Source organism: Alexandromys fortis, unplaced genomic scaffold, assembly GCF_014885135.2.
Source record: "Alexandromys fortis isolate MF-2015 unplaced genomic scaffold, M_Fortis_MF-2015_v1.1 scaffold_156, whole genome shotgun sequence".
NCBI classification, from domain to species: Eukaryota; Metazoa; Chordata; class Mammalia; order Rodentia; family Cricetidae; genus Alexandromys; species Alexandromys fortis.
This window is the reverse complement of record NW_026068028.1, coordinates 1,950,676-1,976,623: the sequence shown is the minus strand read 5'-3', so window position 1 is coordinate 1,976,623 and position 25,948 is coordinate 1,950,676. Positions and strand designations below refer to the sequence as shown.

Below are 25,948 nucleotides of genomic sequence, written 5' to 3'. Positions count from 1 at the left end.
TCGCCGGCCTTAAACTCATGGGTAGGGAAAACCGGGAGTGACTTATCTCAGGAAGCTGAGAATGTGGAAGGATCTGGAAGCATAGTGGTTCCTGGGGTAACAGCTGATGTGTGAGCAGTGTTTATCTTTTTATTCCCAACGAACGGCGGTTTGTTTGTTTGTACTGAGTGCTAGTTTAAAAAAGGAATACATTGCATTTGGCTGTGAGGAAACAAATCCAGCATCACAGACAGAACAGAAACTGCAGTTCCTAAAGCTGCAGCTTTTGTGACAAGGCCAGAGGCAAGAACAAGCCACGCATGCTCACAGTGAGTTTTTCTGGCCCTAGTCCTGTGCTCAAGGAGGGAGGAGCCAGAAAGAAGGTAAGGACAGACACCAGGCCAGAGAGAGGGGACACATGAGAAGCAAGGGGGGAAGCATGAGAAGCAAGATGCTCTGGTTTTTGTTTGTTTGTTTGTTTTGTTTTGTTTTTTCACAGAGAGCGAAGTGAGGGAATTCCCGGTCATATGCTCGCCATCAGAGTGTCAGGCTTAAGCTCAGTCCCCACCGTACCCCCCATGCCCCAAACCCAAGACAGTCAGTCGCCTCCTAATCTCAGGTGAGGAGGCTCATGCAAGGGTCCCTAGGTTGTCACTCTGTTGGTGGCACAGTGCTGGCGTGGAACTACCCCCACCAAGAACAGGTCAGTAGTCGAAAGGTCATATGGGACAGAGGAAAGCAACTTAGTCAGAGTCACAGTGTGGTTAGCATGGTTTGCGGGGAGAAAGGGCTGCAGACAGACACGACTCTGGGATGTGGCTTCCCAGCTTCCCCCCGTGAAACACACTTCCCTGATCCATGGCTACACGCAAACTCGGCAGAGCATCCAGGAAAAAGGCAGCTGACTGTTCTCTAACAGGTAGTTAGTTCCAAGAGGGCAAGCAGCACAGGCCTCTCAGTTACTGCTGTAAACACCCAGGCAGCATGGCTGCCAGAACCTTCCACGTCCTCGCAGTGAGCCTGGCTCTGAGGGCGTCTTGGTGGAGGCTTCCTGGAGGGTTTCTAACAAGCACTGATGATTCCATTTCCCCGAGAATTGCAGGATTAAGAGGCATTAGCTGTTCTCCCATTTGTACTGCTCCGGCTGCCTGGAATTAGCCCCGGCTTGTTGTCGTGTGCCAGCTGTGGGACTTGACGTGCTCACGTTGGCGGTGGCTGCAGGGCAGCTCATCCGTGCGTGTGGATTCAGGAGTCTATTAGGTGTTCTGTTGTGGTTTTGGTTCTTTGTTTTCTACTCTCTACTACTTTAAAAACCTCTGAGGAAAAATGATTCCAGAATTACTGATAACCCCCACACACGCTAGAAGGGGAGAGACATTACACAGCAGGGCAGACATGGAACTTACTGAGAAGAATCAGGGTTCCCTTGGGGTTCAGTCTTTTTACCTCTTTTTATCACTTGAATAACAATTTAAATTAACCTTTAGATCAAACCATCATACAAAATGTGAGGTGTCACAGCCAAAGACCCTTACGGTGTAGAACCCATTGGGAAGTTCAATACAGAATCTTCCATCTCCCACTGACATTAAACTCAAGAGCCACAGTGCTTCGTAGCCTGCCTACTATGAAGGTCATGTGTATAGGAGTGCAAAGAGACAAGAGTGGTAGGCACCACTCAACAGAGCCATGTCTATCCCCCAGAGGCTTCTATGTGCCACTGTGAAGTCAAGATTGTCCCTAGACTGGGTAGAGGCTTTCCTGTGCTAATTTGCCTTAAAGTGAAGGTAAAACCAGACAAGGGTGCTGTGCAGATCCAGAAGTGAAGCCACTAGACAACTGTCCCCTTGTCCTTATGAGAAAAATGCCATCCAGCCTGGTACCAGTGAGCTGCTCAAGGAAGCACATGCAGTCAACTTCAGCCGTGATGCTCCCCACAGCCAACTGAAGTCATTAAAAGAAAGTCTGTCCATATTCAGACAGTTCTGTGAAAGAGGTGCTCTTTTTGGAAGACATGTCACTTCTGAGAAAGATCCCTCTTCAGTTAAAATAGAAACAAATGCTCCTGCTCTCCTGTGGCTTCGAGCAGGCAAGGAGGTACCACACAAGGAGCAATACAGCCAGCCTGCTTGGCCCCTGACTCTCACCCAGGGAAGGACAGCACCCTTTTTCTGCTTGGCCTAAGAAGTGAAGGTCCTAAGCAGCCACTCTGACTGCAGGGCTGGTCTTCCGGTGTACTGGTCATGCAAATGACGTGGCCTTGAGCCACATCTGTTTCCCCGGACACAGAGAAAGCACAAAGTTAATCGATTCTTTTCGTCTTTTGAATTCTATCCATTGGCACAAGAAGGCACAGTAGCTGCTCCCAGACAAGCCAAACATAGCCACTGTATTAGAAGGGACATTAAGAGGAAGGATGTTAACCTGTGAAGTCAACACCAAGAACTAAATATCCCTGAATCCACAGGTAATAGAAGCATTTTTTTAGATGGACCAGTCTCTCATGAGGCTGCCTTCCTTGGGAAGTTATTGTAGTGACTTTATCAAAAGGAGGTAGGAAAAACTAGAATAACTTTCACCAGGGCGTTGTCATCCTTGTGGCAAGAGTCAAAGACAGTAAGAACAGCAAGCAGAGGCATAGGTGTCACCGGATCGGCAGGCACAATCATGATTCCTTCCCCCACCCACCTTCAGGGAGGGAGCCAGCGACACGCATGCTTACAAGATGAGGGCCCCTTGCATGGCGTCATTAGCTTGTTTAAAGAATATGGTGATGGTTTGGGGCTGGCAGGTTTTTGGGGGTTTTGTTGTTGTTGTTGTTTTGTTTTTTGAAAGAATTTCTCAGCCCTGTGAAAGAGTTGGGAAACTGGGCATGGTGGCAGCCCTCCAGTAAATCCAGTACTCAGGATGTAGAGGTAGTGGGATCATGAACTGGAAGACACCCTGAACTACATAGTGAGATCCTGTCTCAAAAGAGTCAAAGGCTAGGGGTATGGCTCAGGGGTACAGCACTTGCCTGGAATGCGTAAGGCCTCGGGTTCAATCCCAGCTCTGCAAGGAAAAAAAGTGGGGGGTTAGATGGAGGATAATAAAAGAATCTCTACCATCCCATTGTCCAGATTCTCTAGATGTTAGCATTTGACCATGCTTGCTCTGTTCTTTTTTCAATTTCTTCTTTGAACCGATACATATACACACACACAGTGCGCGTATGTGTGTGTTTTCCCGAACCACTTGAGATTAAGTTATAGGTATTATGCTTCTTGAAACATAATGACCCTGTGTTATTTTCTAAACTTGAGGACATCTCATGGCACGGTGTTCTTTTAATAACGAGTCTGCAAAGTTGCTTATTTGGAACAGCAGCTACTCAGGTGAAGGCGGAAGTCTGTAGTGACTGTCTAACTGAAATAATGTCTTGGGCTCATCTAATCAGCCCTCTTGAGTGGCAGGCTGGTTCTTTTTCCTGGCCTTTCCGTTGAGCTAGTAACAGGGAGGCTAATTAAAATTGAGATTCTCGGGGCTCAACAGGCTTTGCTGACAACTTAAAAACACTAACCATCCTTGGAGACAGAAGAAATCACATCGTGGTGCATTGGGGTTTGAGTTAAGCCTTTAAATCACTGGCTGTCAGCATCTTTCACTGGTGATTAGAAGCAAGCACTTTCTCCTAGTCTTCAGTAATTGCTTTCCCAAATATTTTTCTGCTTGGGAGAAATGAAACCTTTTTAATAATAACAAATATAAGCCTTAGAGTTTCAGTGGTTAATGACACTGTACATACAGAATGCTCTCAGTTTTGTTTTTTGGGTGAGTTTTTTTTTTTTTTTTTTTTTTTTTTTTTTTTTTTTTTTTTTTTTGTCTTTTGATAAAGGGTTTCTCTATGCAGCCATGGCTATTCTGGAACTCACTGTGTATGTAGATTAGGCTGGCCTCCTTGAACTCAAAGATCTACCTGCCCTTGCCTCCCGAGTGCTGGCATTAAAGGTGTGTCCCATCATACTTGACTAAAGCCCTCACTTATGTGGACTTATGTCTGTCAGGAAACCCATCCATAAAACGAGACTCCCTCCAAACAGCTTCTACCCAAGATAATGTCCCAAGGAGGTGAGCTGACTATGTCTAATAAAGTCCAAAAAAACCAAAGCCCTTCTCTAGCCCCTACCCCAGGAGTGTTGGCCAGAAGTAGAGGCCGTCTCAATCTCTTTCAGGTAATTGTTACCATTAAAATACTATCCATCTGTGGCCAAATGATCAGCCAAGCAGTAAAAATTATAAAAGGGAAGATGGTCTCTCCCCCTCCCTAACTTCTAGTCCCACAATTCATGATCTTTTCTGTAACCTTCCAGAAAGTTCTATGTATGTGTAAACCCGTACATAAAGGACCCAGTATGGCATTTGGCATCTCACGTCTTTCACATAGCAATGTACCGCAGAGGTTCGTGGGTTCGTGGCATTCTTCACACGGCCATTCCTGATTCTCGACATCTCCAAATCCTCTCCTCTGTCCGTTCTTATTCTCCAGACTTTCTCTACCAAAATGCACTGGCTTCAGTGGGCATCCAGGCCTTCGGTGAGCACACTTCCAGAACCTTGAGTGACTGAGCAGACTAACCGCACTGTTTAACCATTAACCCCGCGCTTGCCGCTGCTTGCCCTCCTCCTGCATCAAGACCTTCCCTGAGCATGCTGATCTTCGTGGAAAGGGGCAGAGCAGTGGGCAGAGATCCGCCCCAGGGCCTTCTGGACACTTGACCTTACCACCCAGGGAGCATAGAGCAGATTACACCAGCTCGTGTCTGCCATCGGCTGTTTAACTCACACGAAGAAGTGTGAGGAGCTGTGCCGAGGCGGGGCAATAGCTTCCCAAATGCTCACACTGTCCCACACAGTGCTGTAGTCTCCCCCAGAGCAGAGACTGCAGGACAGGCAAGCATTCTCCTGATGCCAAGGATACCCCTCCAAATCTAGCAACTGTAAGAGGCCCTCCCCAGATTCCTGCGTTTCCTTTGATTTCTATGCTTTTGCAGCTAACCTTTATGATTTGTTTGTTCTGAACTTGGCCTACCCCTGGGATCTGTGTGGTTCTGCTTCCTAGCGTCATTATTCTGTAACCACTCACACATGCTCCTGTGCCAGCAGCCATGGAGTTATAGTCAACATTACTGAGACACCATAGAGCTCAGACCAGCACATGTATTGCACATGCTCAGTGCTTCTCGGGGGTAAGACTCGCAGGCTGGAAGCCATGCCCTGTAGCACAGCTCATTCCTCTCCCTCTGCCCTTTCACAGAACAAAAGGGTTTGGAAGGCTGCTTGCCACCCAGGGTGTGGGTACAGAACTTTGCAGCCCGGCTTCCCCCTTGAGCCTGCATCACTCTGTGCTCCAGAACATCTTTATTATGCCTGCCTTCTCTCAGGGTCACTTTATTGATTGGTAAATTTACTAGACACGTGGTGGTTTCTCTTCTGTCATGATAAAATGCCCTGACAAGAGCAACTTAGGAGAGGAAGACTTCATGTCAGCTCATTGTTTTTCAGCAAACCAGGGTGACAAAAACTCAAGCTCGCTAGTCACATCCATGGTGAGGAGAAGAGAAAGAATGGATGCCTGCGGGGTTGCATTCGCCTTGCTCCTCCCACTCCTGCGTAGTCAGGATCCCTGGCTTAGGGAATGGTGTCACCCTCAGGAGGCAGGGCTTCCTCAGTGTGATCTGGACAATCCCTCCCAGGCTTGTCCACGGGACAACCTGATCTAGGCAGTCCCTCATTGAGACTGCCTTCCAAGGTGGTTCTGGATTGGGAATAGCCAATGAATAAAACTAATCATCATGGGTAGAGGTATCAAAATGACGAAGAGGTTAATTCCCTAATGAAGAGATAGAAGGCAGATTGTTAATAGTTTCATCCATCCTTCAGATAGCATCAGTTAGCATGCAGGGCTGTTGCTACACATTTGTTTCTTCTCTCCGTATGTCTCATTACATAGAAAGGCTTCACATCTGCTAAGTCCTTCAGCCCGCACCGCAGCCTTGGAAGTTGGGCAGTCACATCCCCATTTTACCTGTAAAAGGAGATGAGATTCCTAAAGCCTGGGCCTCTTGGTCTCTGGCCCAGTCCTCACTCTGCTGTCTCTCCTCAAGAGTGCCGGCACTGCCCAATGGGAGGCCAGACACCAACTATTCTCAAGGAGATGGAGGGACCTGCCTGGGTTCACACAACCAGCCCAGTCAGGTCTGGACCGCTTCCTGCTGACCATTTCTCTGCTGAGTTTGTTCCATGCCACCTTGCTGGCAAAGATTTCCACTGGCGAAAGCTGTTGGTGGCCCTGGAGGTGTGTGCCATGCTTCCTCACAGAGGAACAGTGCCTCACAGAGGCACTGTTCATAAGCTGATTTAGCCACTGTGAGGGTCTAGTGGACCAGAACTCAGAGGTCACAAACAACCCAAACTTGCCTGTTGCTGTAGCTGCTGTGGAGGCTGCCCCTCAAATGGCTGTGGTAATAATGTCCCGACTTCATGCCTGATGAATGTCCGGAGAGCATCTGCAGTCAAGCTAGCTCCTCCCACCACTCATTCCCTTGCTTATCCACAGGTCTCACTGGTGCCCCCATTTTTCTCTTACTCCCTACTCAACTCCAAGGTGGCACCTGAAGCTCTGTACCCATCGAGCTGATGATCTCAAGGTTGGATCACAGGCAGCGGGCACTGGATTCTTAAATGTATTATCTCCTGCCCAAGCAGCCAAAGGGCTCTGGTGCTTGTTTGTTTGGGGATTTTTTTGTTTTGTCTGTGTCATAGTTGATGTGTCTGAACTTGAGTGATTCAATTTTTATTCTTTGTCCTCAGCCTGCCCTTGCCTCTGGTCTTCACCTAAACTGAGTCGGATTAAGAAAAGCCTCAATTTGCTAAAATGTGATTTCTCTCCCTCTCTTTCTTTGAGCCGGGGAAATTTCCCAGGAGCGTTAAAGTGAGAGAAGAGGAAGGTGTCTCTGGTGCTGAGCAGTTTTGAGACTGGCAGTCACATGGTCATTCAGTATGATCACAGATCAGTGACCGGATTGGTTGGGGCTCCAGGCTGTCCCCTTGGCTCCACGGTCTTCAATACAGATGGCACAAGGCTTCACCAAAGGAGCATTCTCATCCCACTTATGACATGACTTGGTTTCATGAGCACCTAGGCGCCACAGCTATAACTTTGTCTGGAACACTGGTTGTAGGATTGGATGTCTTCTTCCTTCCCCGTCTCTCTCAGTGTTGATGTTTGTGTAGCTCCCCTTTGTACATTTTGAGAACTCTCCTTTTAGTTTTTGGGTTTGTTTTCCCTCCTCTGGCAATAAACCCATGGCGCTAAGAAACTTCCCACTTAAAACTAATTTGTGAGCATCATAAAGGCAGTATTCAATAAAGACCCACATCGTACAATCTTCTCAGAGAACAAATGCATAAATGTAATACCAGACAGGCAGGCAAAGGGAACATTGCCTTGGCCAGCCTTGTTCTGCCTTGCAGGGAGTCATATCCTCTTTTTTTTTTCTCAGAACCTCCTCCTTGCTCTTCTTTGCATAGTCAGTATCAGGAAAAGGACAGATGATGTCTTCTTGAGGGTGTTCTTGCTCACCCCCTGAAAGCACCAACAGTAACACACTTGTATCCTTCCAGGCAGTGGGTACCCATCTACTGGATTCGGAAGGGAGTTTTTCTCAAAGCCAACCCTCACAGGGTGGTACCACTCGCTTCCATTGCTTTTTCTGTTGGGCTTCTGCAACTTTTGCATGCTCCGCTCCCACACATGACTGCTGCTGCCCAATTTCCTTGGCTGCCCCTTCCCACCAGCCACAGGCCCTCTCATTACAGTCTAGATATACAGACACCAGTGTTTCATAACAGCTGCACTGCTGACATTTTGAGCCAATAAGTCTTTGAGGGTGAGAGGAAGTCCATTTTAGGGCATTTAGCAGTGTCCCTTTCTAACTACTAGTTGGCAATGACATCCTTGTCTAAGTTATACGACAATTAAAAAAAAAATTGATTCCATTGTTAAAGAGCCGTGCCTTTCCCAAAAGCCAACTGTTTCTTTAGCAGTCGACATCATTGCGGTAGATCTGAATGTTGAACGTGATACCTCAATGGAAGCTGCTTTCCATTATTTATCTGATTTATGGATCAAATGCAGACTCCTGGTCAGTTCCTGAGAAGGAACAGTATCTACTCAGCTGCTTCCTGAAGAGCCCTTTTCAGTGGTCCAGGATGTTCCCTGCATGTGGGGTGATGTGATTGCAGGCTGTGCCTCTTTACCTTGGCTTTGAAGTGCTTTGGGTTCTTGCAAAGAAAGGCATCATGGGAATAAAAACTTTGAAAGCCGAAGCTTTGTCGCCCCATATATGATGATGAGTGTGTTTCATTGCCTGTATGGACTACACAGAGGGACTTAAGCCCCGCCCCCATCCAACATGACCATACAGACCTCTGCCCTTACCACACATGCCCTCCGCACATTGCCGCCCCCATTGCTGCAGTGTGAAAATAATACCGGAAAGGAACGCTGTTGTTTTTGAAGACCTTGCTTTAAACTCAAGACATGCTTTCTCCCTCCTTAGACACTTAGCAGTGTGTTTTATTTGCTGAAAAGAAAGTAGGAAAATCATAATGAAATGAGATTTCCTAGAAAACCCATCTAGAAGAAAGAAGAAGTGAGAAAATACAGTCCCTGAGGCTAACAGATCTTAGTTTAAATAATAATAATAAAAATGGGTGCTGAACTCTGACCAAGTACTAGGTTCTATGTGGAACTTGACCATAAACCTTTTAACAGCATGAGGGGAAGATACAGTTCCTCTCCCTACTCCACAAGAAAGACTTGGGTAGATTCCACCTCGCAGATTACCTAGACCTGCCCTCCGCTGGAGATCCAGCAATGCCTCATTAGGTTAAAGCCTATGCCGACTCAAAATAAGTGCTGCCAGCAGGTCAAAGAGCAATGGTTTGCAGCATGATCAGAATCCACGTTAGTAGCATTGGTGAAACTCCCGACTCTTCTTGGAAGTCCCAGAGACCTTGGCATGCCTTAACCTTTCTAGGTATCTGGAAGAGTGAGGCTACTCATTCCCTACATTCCTAGAAGGAGTTTAAAGTTTTGCAAGTGCATCGGGCTGTGGGTCTTATGTAACTCTAAGTCATATAACTGACTCTGAGTTGAGTAAGACTCTGGTGCAGTACTGCTTAAGCAGCTGTCTAGTTAGACCCTCCCAGAGGAGCTATGCCAAAAGCCTCCATTTGCAAAGAGTGTCTTGGCAGATCCTGGAGGAGGATGGTATTCAAGACAGACCACAGGCTTTACTGCACCTCTCTGGTAAAGTGCTCACCTCCTCCCGCCCTGAGACCACGCTGTGAATGAGCTCCATGTTGACCTGCCTGCCACTGGGCCGCCCTAGCCAGATGTGCAGAATTCTTGCTGGGTGTAAGAACTTGTCTCCTACCATTGTAGCTGTACCCATCCCATACTGCTTTAAGATTACTCTGAGGGTTGGAGTTTCTAAAACATCCCAGTCATATGGCAAAGATACACAGCTTCTGTCTGATTATGACTATTAGTACAAAGAAACAGATGTGGGACAGTAACTTAACCCTGTCAATTCAAGGGCACTTACAGGCACAACCAACATCATGGCCTTTTCAACATGGAGCTATGACGGATGGCCCTGTGTGTGCACCGTTCATGCTAATAGCTCATGCTTGCTCAACAAGGTAATGTTGAAGTTAAGAGAGGCTGTCATCTTGCTATGTTGTAACCAACAGTGTGTTTCTATTTAGAGTTTTGATTCTGAGAATATGTGAAGATTTACATACAATTCAGTAACGCTCTGTTGTTTGCTGTGCCTAACTTCTGTTTCCAGTAGGCCTGCAAGTCCTCCAAGAGTCTTCTGCTCTGCCAGGCCCAATTTCCCTGGACATGCCCTTTCCCTCCAGATCCTCTCAGAATACTACCCCTGTATTGTGCATTTTCTGACCTCTTTTTTTTTTCTCCACAGTGCGGCAAAGGAGCAGAAAACTTTGACAAGTTCTTCACACGAGGGCAGCCCGTCTTAACACCGCCAGATCAACTGGTCATCGCTAACATAGACCAGTCTGATTTTGAAGGGTTCTCATATGTCAACCCCCAGTTTGTGCACCCAATCTTGCAAAGCGCAGTATGAAATCCACAAATGAGAGATCAAATGCCTCCCCATCCCCAGCCTCCCCAGCAGTGGGAAATGTTTCTTAACCCTAAAAATTTAAGGCTATGGCCTTGTTTTTTATTCCACACAGAGGCCTGAAAATTCTAAGGACATTAGTCCGTAAGTGATCAACTTTTCAGGTTCTCTCTCTCGCTCTCTCTCTCTCTCTCTCTCTCTCTTTCTCCTCTTCTCTTTTACAACCAAGAACATTATCTTAGTGGATGATGACATATGTACAGAGTCCAGCTTAATTATGCGGAAGCACATCTGGCTCTAAGTTAATTCTTCCTAGAAAACAAAGAGATTTGTACCCCCTTCCTTTTTTTGGTATGATCTGATAGATTCTCCACCCCCTCCATCTTTGGATTTTCTTCATCAGGATCCCTCAACCAGAGGTAGTAAAGTGAACCTGCTCCAGCTGAAGGGCTGGAAGCATCTCGACCCAAGATGTCTTTAGAAGGAAAAAGCAGGAAGCCCAAAGAGTAAGCAAAGAGAGGTTGGGGGTGTAGAACCTCCAAGACCCCATTGCTTCTGTTCTCTGCTTCAGTGGAAACAGTCCCTAGAACCTGAGAGGGCAGAATGAACCTAATCACCGTCCCCAGACGTCACAGCGCAACCGTAGTGCAGCAGTTTAAGGACGGAAGAAAACTTCAGACGAATACTCATTGAATCTATCATCTGGGTTGCCCTACTTGGTTGGTAACTATCTTGATGACTCCTTCTTTGTAAGAGGCCAAATCATCTAAGGACATTGCTAAAGCAGCATGTGAAATCATTTCAGATCAAGGATAAACCATGCGTGTGTTCATGTTAATCTCTGGGAGATGATCCCTCAGTCCAGGGTGCCATCGGTGATTACCATGCCACTGTTCGCGAGTGTTGTTAGCCAACCCCACACACACGATAATATTTTACTACCTTTGTGGGTGCCCTTCCTCAGAAGCTGACGTGTAGGACCCCACCCCTTTTTGTACTATTTATTTAATAAGCTGCAGTGTCGTTTATGAAAGTACAATGTATAGTAATTTAATCAAAGTATTGAGTAGCATCAGCCCCTATTGATGGATTTTTCCTCCTTTCTCTGGCCCTAATACCCACGTAGAGATGAAAAACAATATAGTTTGGGTTCCCCTTTCCAGTTCCTGCTGAATGACACACCTGGATCTGTAGGATCAAGATACTTCATGCTTATATCAGCTCAAAGATGTTTTTCTTGCTAGAAGGATTTTAATATGTTTTGTGAGTGCATCATGCAATGGATTTTGCATGTTTATAATAAACCTTAATAGCAAGTTAATCTATATTATTGATATAATTGTATCAAGTATAAAGAGTATTACGATAATTTTTATAAGACACGATTGTGCTATATTTGTGAAGGCTCATGTTTCCAGTATGCTTTAAGACTAAGTGTTAGCTTTACTCATTGCTGCTGTTGCTCCCTCTTACCTGCTCCCCCACACACTGGCACTCTATCAGAAATATTAATTTTTTAATGTAGATGTAATTTTAAATATGAATGGCTACTTTACACATTTAACTAGGCTTTTACTATATATGTATATATGTGTATATATATATTTGATTCTACCTGCAAACCCCGGTTTTGTTTGTGGGAATTATTTTTGAGATGAGACTCAGTTAACATCTTTCTGGCATCCTCTGTTCGGGTTCCTCCCACACGCCTCCTCTTGGAGGCAGCTGGAAACATTTAATTCCAGTGTACCTGATATGTTTGTATACGTGTGGCATTGATACAGCACCTAGACTGAACTCCATGTGTGTATGTGTGTGTGTGTGTGTCTGTCTGTCTGTCTTACTCTTTTCAGCCTATGTCTTTTGGGTACTCTAGGGGTGGAAGGGTGGGAGAATTCCTTTCTGGTTGTTCATATGGACACAAGCAGAAGTACATAGTCTTTGCCCCAGAATGAACCAGTGTGTACTCCAGCACACACAAACTCCATGAGACAAGCTTTATCCCCATGCCTACATATAACCATCCCTGAAGCTGTTCCCAACAGACCCTTTCCAGAGGCACGCGCTGTCTTAAAGCTATTGCTAGAACATTCCGGTCTTTGAAGAGCATTTCTTTGGTCAAGCACCTTCCCGATAACACAGTGTTTAGAAGAGGCAGGCTTCTGCAGAGTTCCCGCCTGTCCTTCTAGAAGCTGTCTCTCCTGGAAGCATCTCCCAGCTAAGCTATCCTCTGTGTTGTTCTCCACCTGTCGGGCTGACAGTCACGTACACGCAAACAACCGGGACTGGGATAAGGAACATCGGCTGTTCTGAAAACCCCTAACCACAAGGCGATACGGAGCAGGGAATGGGCCAGATCAGAAAAGAGCAGTTTCTTCTGCAATCTTTCATGAACTTCAGAACTCAAAAAGGGACTCATGTATTGATCTTAGAAGTCAAGCTCATAGTCTCGGTGACCACCTTTATCAAAAACACTCGGCTTGGTCCAACAGTAAAGGAACTGGCTTACGAGCCTTGGAATGAAGGGATTGTTCTTTGCCAGGTGAAACAGCGGGGCTGGTTGCCAGTGAACCTCTCAAGGTGAGAGAAGCCACAGAGAAGAGACACAAGGGTCGTGGACAATCCATCCCAAGGTGCCAAGCTGCCTGTTTGTCTTAAGCAAATAGCAGGCTTGAGTTTTCCCGTGAACAGCCAACATCCAGCTCCAAGTGATTCGGCTTCTCTAGAAAGCACGTTACAATCCCTTGGGTGGCTTGTATGCTTAGAGACTGTGAAACAGCATTGTCAAGAGGGAGGAAAATCCCCCAATAACAGAGCCACAGAGCCGGCCTTTTGCCTAAGGAACAGCACACTGGCGGACAACCCGGAGAAATGATAGCTGTCTAAGGAAGTCTATTTTATACACCGCCGAGTGTTAAATTTAGATAAAGGCTAATACTTTAGCGATCTGGGCAGCCTGAGACAGTTATTGCTGCAAAGCTAGCTCATGTGGATAGCCATTAGCAGCTGTTAGGTAGGATTAAGTGATAAAACTCTACATCACTGTCCCACTCGACAAGCCTTGTGTGAAGTGGGGCTCCCGGGACAAGGCTGCCATTTGAACTGAAGCCGCCATATTGGCAGCTGGAGTCAGGAGGGTGCCCTGAAGGCTTTAGCCCCTGGGGGGGACTCTTTCAGAAGCACCTGCCCTCAGACTCTGCCTGCACTGGTAGGTCCTGTGGACAGAACCTGGCACAATCTGAGTCTCCACAGGACCATCTAGCTGTGACCCAGAAAATCCACCGAAATTGTTTTTGTATTATATTCCCCTGGAAGGTGGCCATTGCTCTGCGGCAGTTCTCCCTCTCCCACCACAGGCCAGTGGGCTAGCTCTGCTTTTGGCACGGCATCTCAGGTTCCCTAGCACTTAGGGTGAATGGGAAAAGCTGGAGTTTGCTGCCAGGTACAGCCCTGGGAAGGTAATGGGAGGCCCACCTCCAGGCAGGAGATAATCCAGGAGGTGAATGAGAAGCCCCAGGAACTAAAACGACTGTCCTCACCGAATCAGCCTCTTATCTCTGTGGCCTAGTTTGAGTCTTTTCTTTAGTTGGTCTTTTAATTAGTAATTTGAGGAACTCAGGAGGCCAAACTCAGCCTGAGGTGGTCACATGAAAGATTACCAGAGGCCAGTATTAACCCTCAAGTGTTGCGGCTCAGGAGCTACAGTTCTTAGCAGTGTGGTGGCTTGCCAGGCCCCAAAGAGCCACCCTTTGATGTGTCACAAAGAGGAGGCTAATGTCAGCACCACTGGGGAAGAGCAGGGCTTGAGTTCACCCAGAAAGTCACGGGAGGTGCCTGCATGGGCTTTCCAATGGGGGGCGTTGTCGCAAACAGAAATGACCCTTTGTTGGTCTTCAAATGTGTATGGTTTTTGTCAGGGACAGTCTGTTCCCCTCTCAGACTCAGCTGTAAGAAGTCCTTTGCTCTGGGCAGAGTCAGGCCAGCCAGCAGACCCTGGAAGCCACTAAGCTCCGCCTCTTTCCAGCTGATAATTGCAGGCAGCTGAGACTAGGTGCAGAAGTTCACACACACACACACACAAACTGTGTCCTGCCAGTTTCTGCTTAGCAGGAAAAATAAGAAGGTTTGTGCAGGACTTTGTTTTCTCAAAACGGAAGAGAGGGGAAGAAGTGAGAGTCACATGGTTCTGAAGGCTTTGGCAGGGCAACACCACCTGATAGTCATTTTCTCACCTTGGTCTTACGACATCACCTATTTCTTGTGTGTACGCTTCCGCACTGTTTCCTGTTTGTTTACAGCCCCAGAAGGCTGGGGGTGCCTCCTCCCTGCGCATGACTGAGCACACACTGCTCAGGAGATGCATGCTGACCCCGGGAGGTAGGGGACAGTAGTCAGCAGAGGCTCCACACAAACTTGGCGTTAGGATACAGGTCTGAAAACTCGTTTTCCTTGAACCGCTGTTAACAAAATATGCTGGACGGTCGACCCTCCGGCCATGCCTCATTTGAGCCAGTGCAGCAAATCTAGAGAAAGCCGTTTCTTTCTGACATTAGGATAATCCAGAAACCCAGGAAAAGGGTGCTTGAGGTATGCACAGATGCAGTGTTCTAGGAGTGGTATCTCCCCTGTTGTCCTAGTGACACCGCAGCATCAAGACTCAATGGTTAGGCGCACATATGGTCCAGCTTTCTGTGCCCCTCGTGTGGTCAGATGTCAGTCAGTAAACACGCTGGACACACGAAGTCATTAAACAGCCTTACTGTGACCCTCCCCGGAAGCCCACAACTTCCAAAGACTTTTTTTTTTTTAAAACCTAAGACAAGAAGTTAACTTAGTAACTCTAGTAGAAGACCTGGATATCCTGGGCTATTTGTACTTTTTTATAGAGAACTTTAATAGCTCAATTCTTTTAAAATGAGTTTTTTAAAACAAAACTAATAAAATTTCATAAAATTCCAATTCCGTGGAGCCTATAGGAAGACTTAGCCGGAGTTGGGTAGCACACCCTTGACCCACAATCCCACTGCAGCATTTACCCGCGCCAGTGAGGTCTGGAGTCCACATTGGAATGGCTGCAGGATGGTACTCTCTCTTTAGTAGACACTAAAGACGGCTGCCTAAGCTTTAGGTATCTTTAAACTGTAGGGAAGATGGTCTCATAGCCCCCCTTCCTGACACAACCCTAGGAGGGCCTTCCTGGGGATCTTGGGGACCCCTCTCCTTGCTTTCTAAGAGTTGGTGAGCAAGAACAGGGTGCTCCTTTGGCTCTGTCTCCAGTTGCTTCTGATCCCCGAGTCTCTCACATTTGATAAAAATTGAGAGATGCCCTGTAAGGATTTTGCCCATTGGGCAGTTTAAACTTCCTATCCCAAGAATTAAGAGGCAGCATGGGGTGTGCCCAGGGCTTCTGTTTCCATTTCCCTGTGTGTGAGTAGACAGAACCCTACTTTTCAGAAAATAGCTACCCACCCCACTTTGTAAGAACCCCCTTTTTTCTAAAATACGACAAAAGGCGGCTTTGCACTTTCAGATTAAACAACTGTGTCTTTTGTCTCCTGCTTCTTTTAAAGGCTATTATGTGATCAATGTTTGTAGATTTTTGTTACTATTTTGCCTGGAAAAAATGTGACTCTCTCTTTGGGAGGTTTAGTAGACTATTAAACATTATCCGCGAAGGTGGTTACTATTTTGAGCCTAAGGGTTTCTAAGAATCAGCCTTCCTGACTATGAAGGTTTTCCAGATTATCTTTTATAGGCGATCAGAAGCATTGGAAGTTGTGTTTCCTATACAATTTCTGTTTGTTTTATGAAGGGCACACCATGTTCAAATCTCTCATTGAGAAACACCATGCAAAACCCCAAATTGGTTTGGAGGAAGGAGTGCAGGTCGCGGTTTTGGGCCTGAATAGGCCGGTACTGATGAGTGTAGGGGCTGTGCCACTGCTCCCTGGGTTGCCTGGCAGGTGAGAAGGATATGTAAATTACTGCATAGCTTTCTTGGATTTGTGTAACCTCTAATCTGCGTTTGCATGATTCGCTTTGTTAGATGCATTCATTGTAGTTCGGAAGCAAGTGTGTATGAATAAAAAGATACTGATCACTGCTGAGTGAGCGGCTGTCATTTGCATCCCATAATGGCCTCACTGAATGGCGTTGCCGCCGCCAGATGCATCCTGCAGGACACTTCCTCATCTTTCACCTGCTCCAGGCCTGGCCTGCTATTAAAGCCACCTTTTTAAAAGAATCATAAAATGGCTTTGGGGACTGGAGAGATGGCCCAGCAGTTATGGGCACTTGCTGTAGAGTCATGGAGCCCGGAGTTCAGATTCCAGCACACACGGCAGGCAGGGTATCCCACAAAGCCAGAACCGATGGCTTGGGCATCTTCTAACTTCGGAGCAGACCTGTGTGATAACACACCCACTTGCCCATCTACTCACATGCAAATAAATGAATAATAAATAAACGTATTTTTAAAACTCGAAATGCTGTGTGCCCGGCCAGTGAGATGGTTCAATGGGTAAAGGCACTTGCCACCCAACCTAAGGGACCTGAGTTCAATCCTCAGGTCTCCCATGTTAGAAGGAGAAAACTGACACCTAAAAGGTTATCTACTGACCTCCCCATTCATGCCATGGCTGGCTTTCTCTCTCTCTCTCTCTCTCTCTCTCTCTCTCTCTCTCTCTCTCTCTTTCTCTCTCTCTCCCCCCCCCCCTCTCTCTCTCCTCTTCCCCCTCTCTCTCTCTTTCTCTCTCTCTCTCTCTTTCTCTCTCTTCCCCCCCCCCCCATCTCACATAGTCCAGGTTGTCCTCAAAGTCTTTACAGTTTGAGGATGATCCTACATTCCTGATCCTCCTGCCTCTCCACCATCCTAGTAGGGTACAGTAGGGTACAGGCAAACCAGCACATCCAATTGTAGTGCTGGGAATGAAACCGATGCTCTGTGCACACCAACTGAGCTCTGCCCCAACCCCTAAAAGCCAAGGACCGACACCAAGGACTGATGTTGACAGCGTGTCTTGCCCACTCCTTCATGCCGTCTTCCTCTGAGAGGTCTCTCTCACCCCGTTCATAGCTTTGTCCAACTGTACCCCACTTCCTTCCCATCCCCAAGCCTGCAGTACCTAGCCAAGGCCTGCTCATTTTAATGCTCTCTGCATTCATATGCGCCACCACCAGGTCAACGTTCTATCCCTAAGATGCTAAACTCCCCAGACCTCCTGATGTCCAGGGTCTTGCAGCTGCCATGGAAAGGGCCCGGGGATGAAGTTCTGGGGAAAAGCCCAGAACACCATTCACACCCAGGGCCATCCTGCGTAAAGCAACATCCTCAGGCACAGCCAGTGGCCAGAAGGGCCCGAGTCAGTCCACCCAGGTTAACCCCTGTGGTGGCTTCAGAGGCACAGACAAGGTCAATTATGGCTTGTCCACACATCCCTACAGAGGTGGATACAGGGTGTCAGGTTTCACCAGAATAGAAACTCAAAAACTAGCTCCTCTCCCGTCCCTACCTCTGCCCACTGACGACCAGTCTGTCGGTGGGCATTATTGATGGGGCCACTCAGTCAGGATTTTTCAGCAGGGGAGGGGGTGTCTGGTTTGCCCCTGGGGCATCTAGAGAGTTTTTTTGGGAAGTATGCTGCTGAATTAACTGGGTACAGGGTGGCGATGCTGCCAAATTTCCCACAATATACAGGACAGTTCCCATTGCAAAGCATTGCCACACCCCAAATTTCAGTGGTCCTGCTGATAAAAGGCCTAGCCTAAAATATCTCCCAAATCCTCCTACTTCACTCCATCGAAAATTGTCCCTACCCTGTTCACCTGCCCTGGGATCTCCCCTGATCTCTCACAAGTGTCCCTGCACAGCAGCCCAAAGGACCTGTTGAGGCAGGCCCTTCCCATTGGAAGCCCTCTGGCAGCTTCCCATCACCCCCATCCACAGACTGTCGGTATAACCTACACTTGGGATCCTGGGCCAACAGTTGGTAAGATAAGCTCAGAAACGCTGACCTGAGGGCTGGGGAAATAATAGCTCAGTAAAGTGTGTGTTTCACAAGCACTAAGGACCTGCGCTCGATCCCCAGAACCCATGTTTAAAAAGCTGGGCATAATGGTGTGTGCTTATGATCCCAGCACTGGGGAGATGGAGGCAGGACCCATGGCCACCCAACCTAACCAAATAGCCACGCCTTAAGTCAATAAAAGACCTTGTCTCAGAAAAACACAGCAGACAGTTCCTGAGGGATAACACCTGAGGCTGTTCCCAGGCCTCTGTGTGTGTGCATACACAAGATGCTGATCTACTGTGTGCACATGCAAGATGCTGACCTGTGTGCACGCACAAGATGATGACCTACTGTGTGCACACAAGCTGTTGACCTGCTGTGTGCATGTGTGTAAGGCTCTTTCCTATCAGAATGTACTAAGTGAGAGGCCAACGTACTTTGTCACATTCACTGCTGGACCCCAGCAAATACAGCAGTGTTTGCACATAATAGAGACCCAAAAGAATATTTATCTAATGAGTGACTGCATAAGAAGACCCCAAGGCCACACATTGCTGGTGTGTGCCTTTAATCCCATCACTCAGGAGGCAGAGGCAGGCAGATCTTTGTGAGTTCAAAGCTGGCCTGGTCTACAAGAGCTAGTTACAAGACAGGCCCCAAACTACAGAGAAGCTCTGTCTCGAGGGGGGAGGAGGAGACCCCCAAAAGGCTGTTATATTCCAAGGTACAAGAGGAACCATTGCAAGGCCATGTTCCTTGCCCTGGAGGTGTTTGCACACTAAGGATGCAAAATAGACACAAGGGCATGGCTTAAAGATGAAAAATTCCAGAACCAGATGCCTCAGAAACCCAAGTTCTGTTTCTGTCCTTGAGCCTAGAGTCTCGAGGCAGTGGCTGTGTGTGATTCCCCTTGGGCAATCAGTGAACACCGGAGGTTTCTTTCTAACCTATTGTGTGCTTATGGGGATTGGTGTAAAAAATCATGGTTCAGCCAACATGGTACCATGCACACAGCAAAGGCTATGTGTTTTCACACCCTGCCCCAAGAGTGAGCATCACAGGGAGCAGGATACTGCCCGCTGGGTGTGTGCAAGAAGTACTTTGGGCTCTAAGGCAGCAAAATCGAATATCCCGAGATTCTTTTCTTTTAAGATAACTCAATAAATATATTGCAGGCAAGCCTGTTCTGTTCTAATCATGAAAAGAGCAAATGGAATCTGGCGAAATCAAAGGACTCGAGGCAGGTCCAAGGACTCGATAGACAGACAGGTGAGAGTGTTAAAGAAACAGAAGTCTGAAGCAGGTGACAGACACAAGTGTGTGGACACATACACAGTTGCAGGCGCAGGGGTGAGCCATCGTAAAGGTGTGAGACACTTCTACAGCTCCTTTGCTGACATTTATTTGAAGCCCACAGTGACAGTCACCTCAGGTAGGAACTAGTGACCTTGGCCATCTTCTATGTTCAGAGATGTTGAATATCAGTACTTAGGGGTGCAAACAGCGGATGCCCCGAGTCCACTATAAGTGAGGAGATGTGAGCTGTGCCCGGTGCTTCCTGGAGGGGAAAGCCAAGAAGCTGTGCTTTGATGAAGGAGGGGCTGGAAAGGGGTTGGTGCAAGCAGAAACTAGCCAATGGGAGGGAGAGAAAGGGCTGATGTCCATCTAGCGCCTGTTACAGGATCTAGACATAATGACCTCATTCACTCCTTGTGGCCCTCATAGGAGGACCTGACAGATGAGGAGAGCTTGTGATAGCTCCATACCGTAGAGGCTACAGTTCACACCTTAATGATGGGAAAATCAAGGCGCAGGCACTAAGAGGCATCAGTAAGTTGGGTACAAGCTGAGTACCATCCATGCCTGCTCTTCCCAGCCTCAGCTCCTGTAGAAGATGCTGCCACAGGGCAGAGATGCAAATAGATCTTCCTGCATCTTGCTCTTCATCACTTCCCTTCAAGCTTGCACGAAGGGGGAAAGCTCTTGGCTGGTCGGATCATGAGACTAAATGCCCCCCCTCTGCAGCTGTTTCCACCAGTTCATCCCCCCATCTCCACCNTTTACTCCCCCCCCCCCCCCCTTTAGCACTATGCCAGGGAACCGAGAGAAAAATAGCATCACCGTTCTTAGAACCCGGCAGGTATTTCACAGCCGCCCACACCTGCCTGCCTCTTGCCCAGAGAGACCCAGGAGAGAGAAAATGAGCTACAGGAATGGCTGCCTGGCCTGGGGCTCAGCCTCCCCTGCAGCCTTGAATTGAGGCTCCTCTCCTAGGAGCCGAAAGCTGTCGGAGGGGAGCATGGCCTAATGGATAGGGGACTCTAGCAGAACAAGATGCCCACTGTCTATCGTGATGAGCAGCCCAGGAAGGAACAGTGGGACCTGTGTGCAACAGAACACTGTAGGGATGCTTTTACTATTTTAGGGTTCAACAGAAATAACACCTTGATTTCTAGAACTAATACAAAGAAGGAAAATGAAACCCCATTGCCTTGAAGACAGTACTGTCAAACTTAATAACCAGGCAACCAGTCCATCATATTTTGTCTTCACGTCTTTCTGTGCTAGCAGAGAAGTATTAAATGCCAGTGGGGCTCACAGCTATTGATTGTGTGTGTGTGTGTGTGTGTGTGTGTGTGTGTTGCAATATGGTTTATGTATGAGTACATACACAAATATGACAGTATGTGCCGAGGGCCAGAGCTCAATGCCAGGCATCTTCCTCTATTGCTGTCTGATTTGTTTGTTTGTTTGCTTGCTTGCTTGTTTGTTTTGAGACAGCATCTCTCACCGAACCTGGAGCCCATCAATCCAGTTTGAGTAGCTGGCCAGAGAGCGGCAGGGATCCTCATGCCTCTGCCTCCCTAGTGTTGGGTTTACTGGCACCTGTGCCCCTGTGCCCAGCCTCTTTCTGTGAATTCTGGGAATATAAACTAAGGTCCTCATGCTTGCGTGGCAAACACTGAGCCAACTCAGCCATTTCCCCGGCCCCTACATGAAACACTGTACACACCCAGAAACACACGAACAGAGAGAGAGGAGGCCAAAAAGTCTATTAAAATTTCCAGTTTAGGCGTCTTGGAGGAACAGCACTATCAGAAGCAAGCTAGGCATAGCCCTTCTTGACTTTGACAATATTCCTGATCTTTCCTAGCTGGATTTAATGCATTTTAAACTTCTATTTTCAATCTTTGATGGATCCAGAGGGATTGTCACCCCATCGTAGGTTGAGAGCTGTGTGCAATGGGCATCAAAAGTTTGGGAATGGGGCCTGGAGAGATGGTCTAGTTGTTAAGAGCACTCGATATACTTATGTTAGTTACATATACTTTAAAATGTATTCAGGACCTAAAGAACAATGAATTCTGCTATTTGACAGGTGAACCATTTCAAGGTTTACTTGTGTGCACACACAGATCATATACACACTATACCCTAGCACACCACGTTGCTAGTTACTGTATATTTTAGTGGTGAGTTGCTGATTATTCTGCCACTTGGCAACTTAAATATTTGCTGTCCCACAATTTTTTGTTTTTTTGTTTTGGTTTGTTTTAGCTTTTTGGAGTTTTTTTGGTTTGGGGGTGGGGTTTGTTTGTTTGTGTTTTGATTTTTTGAGACAGGGTTTCTCTGTAGCTTTGGAGTCTTCCTGGATATCTCACTCTCTCTCTCTCTCTCTCTCTCTCTCTCTCTCTGTCTGTCTCTCTCTCTCTCTCTCTCTCTCTCTCTCTCTCTCTCTCTCTCTCTCGACCAGGCTAGCCTTGAACTCCCAGAGATCTGCCTCCCAGGTTCTCGGAGTAAATGCGTGTGCCTGTCTCACAGTTTCTACAGGGTGGGAGTTTGGGACAGCCAAGCCGACTGGCCCCAACTCTTCATGAAAGGGCAGCGGTGACATTCTTGTCCTCAGACATACTTCCATGAGTCTCCCTGTTGGTTTCTATATTTTCCCTTTTTACTTTTAATTATAAATGCCCTACTGTTATCCTACATAGTGATGGTTAAAAATCTTGAAAAGGGGGCTGGAGACATGGTTTGGTAGTTAAGAGCACTGGCTTCTCTGGCTGAGGACTCAGGCTCAATTCCTAGCACGCATATGGTTCTCTGTAACTGTAACTCCAGGTCCAGGGGCTCTGCTGGCCTCTGTGGCCTCTGCACACATGTACACAAACATCCATGCAAGCAAACACACTCATATGTGCAAAATAAAAATTTAATATCATTGTTTTGAAATCTTGAAAAATATGGAAAAATCAAGACAAAAATAATAAATTTCATTCATCATCACAGAACCTAAAGAGAGCACGATGACATCTGAGTTTGTTTCTTCTTTTTTTTTTTTGCATATTATCTTACCCTGTGGGGCTCACAATAGGCAGCCAAGCGCCTCCCCTGCTTTTCCGTGTATGTATATTTCCATGAATATACAATATTGCATACCTTTCTCAAGTCATTAAGAACTCGATACTGGTTGGTTGGTTTGTTGAAACAAAGTCTTGCTGCATAGCCCAGGCTGGCCAGAAAGTCTCTTTGGAGCTCAGGCTAGCTGTGATGGTTTGAATGAGAAATGTCCTCAGTAAAGTCAGTTATTTGAACCCTTGGTGTCCCCTGAGTGGTGCTGTTTAGGGAGGGGAGCCTTGCTGAAGGAAGAATGCCACTGGGGCGGGCTTCACCCCACTTCCAGCCCTCACCCTGCCTAATGCTCTTGGTTAAAGGTGTAATTGCCCACTTTCCTGCTCCTGCCCCCACGCCTGTCCCTTGCCACCATGCCTCTCTCCTGCCCCTGCCGCCAAGCCTGTCCCTTGTCACCATGCCTCCATCCACCCACCATGATGCACACTCATCCCAGCCCTCTGGGACAATAAGTCAAAATAGATTTTCTCTTCAAGTTGCCTTTGGTCATGGCATACACAATGCTTTTATCGCAGCCTCAGACAGGTAACTATCACATTGACTTTGAATTCCAAAATTCGCCTTACCTCAGGCTGCCAGCGCCTGGAAATTACAGGCATGTGTCCCCACATCCGGATCTCCACTGAGTATCTTCAGCGACTACTGCTTTCCGTTGTACAAATTAACAACCCTTGTTATTAAGTCTGCTATCATTAAACTTTCAGAGACTTCCGTTTTTTTTTTATGACTTCGAACAGTTAATTCAGTTGGGGGGCACCTTTGGTCCAAATTTTTTTATATATACTTTTGTGTCATTTCCTCAGCTGGATCCCAGACACATAATTGAATGAGCTTTTTAAAAACTATCGGTATTTGTTTATGGTTTATTGTGATTTGTTTATTTGAGACAGGGTCTCAAGAAACCCAAGCTGGTCTCATACTTGTAGCTGAGGCTGGCCTTGAACTCCCAATCTTCCCGAGTGCTGGAATTCTAGGCTACAGCACTGTGCCTGGTGTGAAACCTTGTTTTCTGTAGTGACATTTGCTTACCTCAGGATCAACTAAAAAACCAGCGGGTTTTTTGTTTTGTTTTAATGTCGTACTGTTTCTACATGGCTTGCCACCTGGTCATCGTCAAGAGTTAACCCACTCGTCTCTTCATTCCGTAAATGTTTGTATGTGCCCTGTACAGTGCACAGGACCAGGCTACATAGGGGCGCGATGGCTGTCACAGCTTGTAGTCAAGAGGATATTTGCCTTTGGCTTCTTTCTGCAGGATTTGAAGCCGCTTGAAGTAAAACACGCCGAGCAAATAATTAAATAAAAATAGACCATCAGGCCCGAAGAGAATAAAAACGTATATTTTCCACAAGAATCAATAAAACCCCTGTCACTGAGCTTAAAGTTATCTGTGCGTTTCCTAGAACCCAAATAAAGTGGGAGTCGTGACGGTCAGTCACGTGGTTCTTGTTCCAGGAACCTTTCCGCCTCTGGGGAAGACGGCCTTTCCTAGCACTGAATTCCAAAAGAAAGATTTTATTGCATCAAAGAGACATTGTCAATATCAAAATTTTGCTTTTAGAGGCATTTTAAAGTATTTTTTTTTTGGTTTATTTTGTTTTGTTTCTTTTTGAGATAGGGTCTCACATGACACAGGCTGGCATCAAACTCTATGCCTGAGACTGCCCTTCAACTCCTGATCCTCCTGCCTCACCTCACCGAAACTGAGAAGACAGTCCGTACTGTACCGCAGAAAAGCAGCTGGCAGATTGGAGTAGTTTTGTTCCTTCTTTCCTTTTTTCTAAAGCAATCAGTTCCGTGGCCTGTCTCCCCTGGCCTGTCGGTAGTGATCTGCCTCAACTACTAGGCAAATATAAAAATGAAATTTTATGAAGGTGACCGACAGGGATGTTCAGGCCAGTGTCTGGAAAAGTAGCCAATGACACGGTCCACCTCGGTCCAAGAAAAGGATTTCGAATTCCTGGAGGAAAAAGAACAATGAGATGTCATGTTTTATCTGTCAACTTGGCAAAAGTTAAAAGCCTGTTTTAAAGATTAAAACCCAATTTTGGCAGGAGTTGGGAAAGCCAGCCCTCGCCTACCCTGTGGGTGGGAACAGAAATTGGTGCAATAACTTTGGAGGGCAATTTGGCACTCTGAAACAATAGTCTTTAAAAATGTGCTTACACACAGCTGTTCTACTTTAGGAGACTTTTGCAAGGGGGGAGGGGATGGGAGGCACACAAAGCCTCGGGCGGTGGAGCTTCCTTCTCCCAGGCTGTTAGGATTGAGGTCATCCAGCTGCAGAGCTGGGGTTCAGCTGGCCTTCGCAGTCACTCACGTGAGCTTGTATTCATTTATTCATTAGATCACTCATTAATCTATTCATTTTGTGTGTGTATTGGGATGGGTGTGGGAGTGTGTATGGGGTTTGGGTTCATGTATGCCACTGCACAGGCGTGCGCATGCGTGTGGAAACCAGAGGACAACCTTGGATGTCATTCCTCCTCAGGGTTGTCCACCTTGCTTGTTTGAGACAGGGTCTCTCACAGGGACCTGAGGCTGATCAGTTAGACCAGGCTGGCTAGCCAACCAGCGCTAACCATCTGCCTGTCTCTACCTCCCCAGCCTTGGGACCACAACAAGCGCATGCCACCCTGACTGACTGGATTTTCCACTGGGTATTGGAGATCAACCTAAGCCCTCGTCTTTGCATGCCAAGGGCTTTACAGACTGTGCCACCTCAGTCCACCCCGTGCCATGCTCTCTTCTTAAAACTTGTTATTCTGGAATAATTTAAGACTCAGAACAGTGTGGTCTCTCCCCATCTGTTCTTCAGCCAGCTTCCCCTTTGATTTTGATCAACACAGGCAGGTGCACAAACAGAGCTAGGGAGCGGCTGCCCTACTGAAGACCTTCTCCGGAGTTCCCCGGTGAATGTCCCCACACACACAGTGTGGGAGATCCACTGCTGGGAAGTCTACCTCATCGTGTGGGTTCCTATTGGCCGCCACCATCATCAGGTTATGGAACTTGTTCTAGACCATAAGATGCTCACTTCGGCTGGCACTTTGCAGCCAGACCCCTGCCTCAGCAGAGCCCCTGGCAACCACCGCTGCATTCTGCCTCTCTATCATTTGTCATTTTGAGTGTTGTAGAAGCAAAAGCACACAGGCCTGCAGGGGTGGCTCAGTTAGTGGGGTGTTTGATGCACAAGGATGGGGACCTGAATTCAGGTCCCCAGCACACACGGAAACACCTGGGTGTGATGACATACGCCTGCAGTCTCGGCTCCGGGGAGAGAAGTCAGGCAGACCCCTGGATCTTTCTGGCCAGCCAGGCTAGCGGAATATGTGAGCTCTGGGTTCAGAGAGAGGC

General features: G+C 47.2%; 1 protein-coding gene across 1 annotated transcript in view; it reads left to right on the top strand.

The window, feature by feature from the left end:
• The window catches only part of Prkca (protein kinase C alpha), a 387,467-nt gene extending 371,188 nt beyond the window's left edge, over positions 1-16,279 (top strand). The window contains exon 17 of the mRNA XM_050164256.1: positions 10,011-16,279. Coding sequence (XP_050020213.1) covers positions 10,011-10,175 — 165 coding nt within the window. The 3' untranslated portion in view covers positions 10,176-16,279. The remainder of the gene's footprint in view (positions 1-10,010) is intronic.
• Positions 16,280-25,948: the final 9,669 nt, after the last annotated feature.